The 8,172-nt window shown below is 36.5% G+C and overlaps 1 protein-coding gene across 3 annotated transcripts; it reads left to right on the forward strand.

Annotated features, from left to right (window-relative positions):
* Nucleotides 1-2,188: 2,188 nt before the first annotated feature.
* LOC131029695 (ubiquitin domain-containing protein DSK2b) lies at nucleotides 2,189-7,904 on the forward strand. 3 transcript variants are annotated; one of them, XM_057960289.2, is made up of 9 exons: nucleotides 2,189-2,423; nucleotides 2,616-2,856; nucleotides 4,023-4,796; nucleotides 4,910-5,148; nucleotides 5,309-5,401; nucleotides 5,482-5,540; nucleotides 7,127-7,233; nucleotides 7,327-7,488; nucleotides 7,623-7,904. In XM_057960289.2, exons 2-8 carry the CDS (start codon nucleotides 2,637-2,639, stop codon nucleotides 7,470-7,472), a joined length of 1,638 nt encoding a protein of 545 aa, XP_057816272.1. In that variant the 5' UTR covers nucleotides 2,189-2,423; nucleotides 2,616-2,636; the 3' UTR covers nucleotides 7,473-7,488; nucleotides 7,623-7,904. The 3 variants fall into 3 exon arrangements, with proteins under 3 accessions (XP_057816272.1, XP_057816271.1, XP_057816273.1); XM_057960288.2 differs by having other exon boundaries at nucleotides 7,327-7,904; XM_057960290.2 differs by having other exon boundaries at nucleotides 4,922-5,148; nucleotides 7,327-7,904.
* Nucleotides 7,905-8,172: the final 268 nt, after the last annotated feature.

Here is an 8,172-nt window from a genome sequence, read left to right on the forward strand (position 1 = left end):
CTGCTTCTTACATACACCCTTTAACCTATATTTCGCATAATAGGTCTGCCTTAATAACTTTCTTCCCTTTCTTTTCAAATGTCTACAATGATCTCTTTTATATATAAGAGTCATTTTACAACATTCCAAGTCAGCTTACAAAGTTTTTACAATAATAAACAAAATATAATATAACAAAATCTTGTCGGCCTCTGTGCCGGTATACTTCCTTTCTCTGTGCCGGTATACTTCCTTTCTCTGTGCCAGTGGCGGTGTCCTGAATGCCGGTGTAGAGTCTGATCGTTGATGCCGGTGCACTAACTTGCTGGTGTAATGCCTTGCCGGTGCCATAGGATTGTAAGGTTGCCATCAATGACAAAACCTTCAATCACATACAATGTCTCATTGGAGTGTGCATATGCCAACAAAAAGAAGATTAAAAAATAGTTGCAACAGAGAGCTCCAAACATCAACTCCAGACAATTGCAGACAAGGATTTGAAGACATTAAGAGAAGATAGAGAAGACTCCCAAAATTTATGCAAAATCATGGAACATCAATCATACCTAAATCAATGGACAAAGTATTTGTTTCATGCAAGTTGTAGTTGCACACTACACTACGCTATCTTTCTCCAATAAAGATAACTCAAGTTACCAAAGCACTCCAATGTAATTACATGATTGTAGAATTGATGAGTAATTCAATAATTCACATTGAGAAATTGAAGACTTCCTAAAAATTAGGTGCTAAGAAATTGTGAAAAACACAGGCTTAGTAAACACAACAATATCTCCCTCATTTCTTAACAAAATTCAAAAATTCAAAATTATCTGGAAACTAGACTTTAAGGGCTAAAATCCTTTTAAGCATTTGGTGAGATTCACAACAAGGAAGGTGTAGTAATTGATAGAAAATGACTAAGACAAAGGTGGCATGATGAAGGACAATAGTTCTAGTTTACAAAAAGTTTGATAAACGACCACTCAAAAATAGGATATTGGATCCACATTCTTAGTGGATTGGTTGGGTAGATATAGAATGAGAATTCTACAAATATATTGTAATCAATTGAGCAAAGTGGGAGATTAGAAAGGCTTGTTCTAGCCCAAGGAAATATGATAGATCTAGTTTCATTTTTAGCAATGTATTTTATAGATTTCTTAGAGTAAATTTAATTTCAAGCAAGCTTTTCATTTCCAGCAAGTGTGAATTAGATTAACTTCTTTCCTTTCTAGCAAGTGTCAAATAGATTAGAATTTCATTTCATGCAAGTATGCTTTAGATTAGCTTTCCTTTCCTGCAAGTGTGTTGTAGAATAGACTGTCAAACAAGTTTTTTTCATTCTTTTTTGCATATAGCCATGGACAGTGCCTTGGATTGATAGATTAAATGATGAGGATTACAACAACCCCATCACTAGTTATTAGGTGTTATGGTACATATTTTTGTGGCAATTCATTATGTTTTGGCATTTAAATACATTCATTTGAGATTTTTTCTAAATATCATTAGTGAAGGTGAGGTTTTCAAAGGGCTCAAACCCCTATATAATGGGACACCAAAAAAGAGAAGAAAGCCCTAGCAACAAGACAAAAAGAAGTTGAACCTCATGAGGAATGAAGTTTACCAAGTAAAAACATGAACAAAAAACAACCACCACAACTAACCTAAAAACAGTGGAAACTAAACCCTTATACATTCGAGTATTAATTTTTTCATCTATAAATTATTTAAAATCCCATATAATTATTATATGAACATTGCTTCAGAGCACTAAAAAGAACCTATTTATGCATTAAATCATCTAGAACATTTGCATACCTACATATTATTTTCGTCAATTTTTCACATGACCATGAAACTAATCTAATAAAAGGGTTCAAACTAAGACAATATAGACCTTATCATTCAATGATCTTCTTGAAATATTTTTCAATACCACTAATCTTTATTCTCAGATATATATAACATATTAAAAAAAATTAAATAATAAAAACAAAATAAATCCACATTACGTAAAATTGAACCAAAACCACATCAAAGAAAATTACCTAAATCTAAAATAATTAAATTATATGCAACATCATAATTCCTATAAAAAATAAACACATTGTTCCTTTCACATCTGATTTAGTAACACCAATTTGTATGCTTTAATCTGGCAATGTAGCTTGTGAATGTATTTATTATTAAGAGATATGAAAAAAGTTAAGGGATTTTTTTAAGGAGGAGAACTGTTTTTGGTGAGAGAGTGCGGAGTCGGCATTATTAATAGAAAACACCATTTTCCTAAGCACCGATTTGTATCGGCCCTCGTTTCGTCTCGTTCCTTCACTTTTGAAGCGCAGGGTTTGATTGCTCTTCTCTACACTCTAGCTACTCTCTAGGGCGATCCAACCTGCTATCGCTGCCGTTATTTGCACACCCCCTACCTTTAACAGGTACGTTTCTCCTCCCCTCTTCGCCTCTTTAATTTTACTCTGAATCGAGGGTTAGGGTCAGGTTTCGAATCTACTTGCTCCATCCATATTGTGAAAATTTGTAGATTTTGGGCATTTGAATGTTTAGATCTTGAAGGAATTTGAGGGAATTTGACGGGGTGATTCATCTTGTGTTTGGGTTGGGGTTGGTAGGTTATTATCATCCTCCCCAAAATGGGAGGGGGAGAAGGAGAAGGGGAGAAGGTAAGCGGTGACGTTCAAATTCACATTCGTTGCTCGAATGGATCTAAATTTACGGTGGAGGCGGACATTGCGGGCTCCGTCGCATCATTTAAACAGCTCTTGGCTCCTAGGTGTGATATTCCCGCAGACCAACAGCGATTAATTTATAAGGGCCGCATTCTGAAGGATGATAATTCGCTTCAAAGTTATGGTGGGTTTCGTCTTTGCTTTTTCCTCATCTTCGGTATTCCTTTGGGTAGAGTTTTTCAAGGTTTTTATTTTGTTATGCTTCCTCTAATTCCCAATGAGAACCGCACCGGGAAAAGAATAATCCTTCAGATTAGAAATTGTAAGATTATCACGTTTCTTTTCATGTGAATGTTTTTTTTCCCTCTTAGGAAGTGAATAATTTTATTTTATGTCACATTTGTTGGAATTCAACTTCGTATTTGTGAGTAAATCTTCATCGGTCCACATATACTAATTGTCGTTTCATCATTTTAGTTTTTCTGGGTTTATTTTGTCTACTGTTTTGCTACTATCAGAATTTCATCGAACTATGCGTGTTTTTCGTTGAATAGCATCGAAGTTGAATTCAGTTTTGTGGGCACATGCTTTTGCCAATTTATGTTCAACCTTAAAGCCTGGTTTTTATCATCATTTAAGTTGGAAGTCATAAATAAGCCCCCATTATTCGATTGGAGGATAATCAGACTTACTTGTCCAAGTATCAAAGATGAGGGATATCTACCCTGTCATATTTGTCAGTGGCACAATTCCTGAGCCCTCATGGGCTTTTTTTTGAGCCAAGCAACTTCCCTATTAAACCAAGGGCCACTTCACATCATGCTTATTTTTGAAAATTTAACTCTTTATCTTTTTAGCTATAGTTGGACTTATCCTGTTATAGTTTAGCCAAGCATGAAGCATTTTTCTGGATTCGCATGTGATTCCTGGTTAGTCTAATGGTTTTCTAGTTGGCCTTGTTATACTTTTTTTCATTGTTTATTTATTTGAAATCCTATGGCTTATGCTTCATCACTCACTTAAGATGGTCTCATTCTTATTCCCTGCAGCTCAGGTGTAATTGCTATACGACACAATACTTACATTAATTAGCTCCTTATCCCCTTTTTAGTAGCAAAATCATTGCATTGCACTTGAATTGGAAACTAAACGTTCAGTTTTATAATTTATATGGCCAAAACACATATAGCATTTATTCTTATATTTAGACCTTCCACTTTGCTGTCATGTCAGGTATTTTTTTTCATTTAGGATTGTAATTATCTTCGGTGATTAACTATTTTGTAGTTTGTCTCGCCCATTTGCCTTCACTGCAATGTTTGCCTAATCTGAAGTAGCATGGACACGCAGGTTTGCAAAGCGATCATACCATTCATTTAGTACGTGGATCAGCACCCTCTGCATCTCCAAATGTTGCAGCCACAGATAATACTGCAACCACGAATACTACAGGGGCATCACCTGTACAGGGAGTGCCTTCAACTAACAATGGGGGGTTGGGTGGGCCTGGTCTTGGAAGCCTGCTCTTCCCTGGATTGGGGGGAAATGGGCTTAATGGAAATGGGTTGACAGGTACATTTGGTGCAGGAATGCCTGAGTTTCAGCAGGTTCAGCAACAACTGACACAGAATCCCAATATGATCAGAGAGATGATGAACATGCCTGCCATTCAGAATCTCATGAACAATCCCGATCTGATGCGAAACTTGATTATGAGTAATCCACAAATGCGAGAAATAATTGATAGGAACCCAGATCTTGCTCATATACTTAATGATCCTGCCACTCTCAGACAAACATTAGACGCAGCAAGGAATCCTGAGCTGATGCGAGAAATGATGAGGAACACAGACAGGGCCATGAGCAACATTGAATCATCTCCAGAGGGCTTCAACATGCTCCGCCGCATGTATGAAACGGTCCAAGAGCCATTCTTGAATGCAACAACAATGGGAGGTGAAAGTGGGAATGACTTGGGTTCAAACCCTTTTGCTGCTTTGTTGGGAACACAGGGATTGGGCCAGAACCGTGCACCCACTACAAATCCACCAACAACTAATTCTGATGCAACTGGCTCTCCTGCTCCTAATACAAATCCCTTGCCAAATCCATGGAATCCTACTGGTAAGTTGATATGCCAGCCTTTTGTTAGCAGCTATTATTGTGGTAAAGATTTCAATGGCTTAGTTCCTTTACCTCTTTCAATCTAGAAATGAATGATTGGAACATGCTTTCAGCAAATGCACCAGGAACACCTGCAGGTGGTCAGACTAACACAGGTTCTAGGGCTGCTCCTACTGGAGGTTTAAGGCAGCCAGGAATTGAGAGATCACCTCTTCTTGGCCTGCCAGATTTTGGAGGGATGGGTGGGGGCGCTGGACCATTTGATCCGTCTATGCTGCAACAGATGCTACAAAATCCAGCAGTGATGCAGATGATGCAAGGATTACTTTCCAATCCTCAATACATGAATCAGGTAGGTGAAAGAAGAGAGTTTTGTCTTGAAAATTGCAACCTATTTTATGTTTTATGATGCTGGAAACAATCTGTTATATATGGACATGCTAAACAATCTATTATCTCACGCTTGTGCTTCATTTGCACGTACTTAATAATTTTTTGTGCCTTTTCCACAGTTCCGGCCCTTTTTAGATAATAATTCTCAATTGAGAGAAATGATGCAAAGTCCAGAATTTCTTCGTCAGTTGGCAAGTCCAGAGACTATGCAGGTAGTTTTATTTCTTATTCTATGCCATTGTCTTTTTTGTTGCTTTGTTTTGCAAATGCTTACTTTGAAACCTATTTGCAGCAACTTCTGTCATTAAATCAAGCAGTCATATCTCAGCTAGCTCGACAGCAGGCCGGCCAGTAAGTAGCTGTTTGTGCTGCATGTACTTGAACATTGTAAAGCATTCTAATTGTACATACTGCAAATGCTTAGCTACTGGTTATTATGTTAAATGCTTAGTTGCTTTTTTTCTTTTTACTTTGTGAATATAAACATATCCTATCCTTGTATTCCTTTCTTATAGTTATCGTGGTTTTCTATTCTTGTTAGGGTGAGTTTATACTTTATGTGACCTATTTTATTATCTACTGTATTTTGTGTACTCACATGATTCACATATCCTTCACTCTGTATGTGAGGTATGATACATTTTCCAACTGAACAGGTATACTTAATAACTGTTAAATGTATTTATCTAAACGTGAACAATAAGACCTTTCTATTTGTCTGGACTTTGTGTTCAACAATTTGTTTTCAATTTCTCTACGGTGTGAATCTTATTTTTTGCTATGTATATTGTGGGGTAGCGCCGACTCCCATTTCATTAATTAAACAAGTGAAAATGAGGTGCATTATGCAGAATTCTGTATGTAATGAAGTAACCCGCAGAGATAAAATACAAAATCCAAAGCCTTTTCTGCCAGATATGATATTCCAAAAGAAAACAGATCACTACAAAATCAATGGTACCATCCGTTCAGACACATACCCACCACATGATGGACACCAAAAAGGGGTCATCAGCCAAAAACATGGGATGCCACCTTATTCCATTGCCATAGCGACAAGAGAAGCCAAATCAGAGTTGCCAACTGCTATACTCGGCTCAAAATTAGATTCATGAATGAGTTTCCTGATGCCCGCTTGATTTGTTAAATATGCTGTATTAATGTTTTCATGTAACTAGTTGTAGTCTTTGAATGATAATCTATTCTAATAAGCTTAAATTTTGTAATTGTTGGTATGGTTCATTGAAATTTATGTTGTTTACATATATGTAAAAATAGCCATAGATAGATGCAGGGGGGGTAGCAGATCAATAAATGTAAGCATGTAAATACCAGTGCTTATCTGTGATGTGATGAGAATATTGCTTGGCACCTCATAAAGATGCAGAAGTTTTTTTGTGTTTGGGGGAGGGGCTCATGTGGGTGATATGTAACAGTATTTCTCATGTATGTTATATACATATAGACATTGTAGAGTCTGTGTATCCTATGCTCATTATTCCCACTAATATATGGTAAATTTGACACTAATCATGAAAATATTCTTGTGGCAACTTTCTGTATAAACGATACTTGCAACATTATTCTGTGTATACATATTCACATCTGTTCTAGCCATTTCTATTTGTAAATTCTAAAGCTGATAACAAGTCTCTGGTATCTTCATAAGGCAAATTTCTATAAACAAGAGTTACAAGACCCATTTCTAAACGTGGAGCATAAATTGTGTGGTTTAGTCTGTGTGAGAGACTAACATATGTTGTGGGCAGACTGTTTTTTTATTCTTTGTAATCTACCTTGCTTTTATGCTGGAAGGATTCTTTCCCCTGTGATTGAAGGTCAATTTGATGGGGATTCATTCTTGTATCTTGTTTCATCTTGTAAAGGGTTCTGGAACTTAGCGAACTCTTTAGCTTACAAAAAAATTTCCTTTATAGGGCACAGGGGCAGACGGGGGTTGCTGGAGCCAACAACCTTGGATTGGAAAACCTCTTAGGGGTGTTTGGTGGACTGGGTGGTGCGAACACCCAAAACGCTTCTAATGGTATTTTATTCTGTTTCATGTCTACCCATAAAAATGTTAACACTTCAAATATAATTCCTTGCCAATCCTAATTATTTTGTTTTCTGAATGCAGTTCCACCAGAGCAACTTTATGCAACAGAGCTAGCACAGCTACAAGAAATGGGATTTGTTAACACACAGGAGAATATTCGTGCACTAAGTGCCACTGGTGGAAATGTCAATGCTGCTGTTGAGCGCCTTCTTGGCAATCTTGGCTAGCAGCCATTTCAGCAATGTATTTTTTCACATTTCCCAATTATTTTGTGTCTAGTCTAATTTTAAAATTCAGACTTATTTTCTTGTTAGCAAGTTAAATTGAAGCACTGTATTCGGAATCTAGGTTTGAAATAATAAGACAAGTTTTGGCAGGTGCAAATAATTTCAGTTTGCTGATTAATAGGCACTGCAAATGTTTGACTACTGTGGAGATTGCACAAGTCCTTCCATTAGTCCCCAAGGCCATTATATGTGTATAGTTTTATTGAACCAATGTCTATTGTGTCAGAAGTGACTTCCTGGAACATAAAATAACAAAGTAGGCTTATAGACAAGTTATATTTCAAACTTATTTTTTCCCATCGTCAGGTCAGAGGGCTCTGGATCAGAAACATGTAAATTACAAATCTATGGATGAGAAAAGTTGGATTTCAAGTGCATATTGTTGATTTTGGATGATTCTCTAAATTTGAAGTTCATAGGCAAATTTTCTGTTAGTTCATTTTGTATTAGTGACAAACTATTTTATATTTCCAATAATTATTATTATGGGCTAGTCTAGAAATCTGTGTGGGTTTATTTATGATTGGATCGTGTAACTACATTTGAACATGTTGTGGATGTTAGTTGAAATGGAAGCTGAGATGAATACCGGCTTCTTCTTTTGTTTGTTTTTCCTCGTTATGATAATGGTTTATGTAAC

The sequence above is a fragment of the Cryptomeria japonica genome, chromosome 9 (assembly GCF_030272615.1).
Source record: "Cryptomeria japonica chromosome 9, Sugi_1.0, whole genome shotgun sequence".
NCBI lineage: Eukaryota > Viridiplantae > Streptophyta > Pinopsida > Cupressales > Cupressaceae > Cryptomeria > Cryptomeria japonica.

What these genes read in the sequence shown, in the direction of transcription:
- LOC131029695 (XM_057960288.2), top strand. Translation starts at nt 2,637, where the DNA reads ATGGGAGGGGGAGAAGGAGAAGGGGAGAAGGTAAGCGGTGACGTTCAA. An exon ending in ATCCTCAATACATGAATCAG is followed by an intron (nt 5,149 to 5,308) that starts GTAGGTGAAAGA and finishes CCTTTTCCACAG; the next exon opens with TTCCGGCCCTTTTTAGATAA. An exon ending in CAAGTCCAGAGACTATGCAG is followed by an intron (nt 5,402 to 5,481) that starts GTAGTTTTATTT and finishes ACCTATTTGCAG; the next exon opens with CAACTTCTGTCATTAAATCA.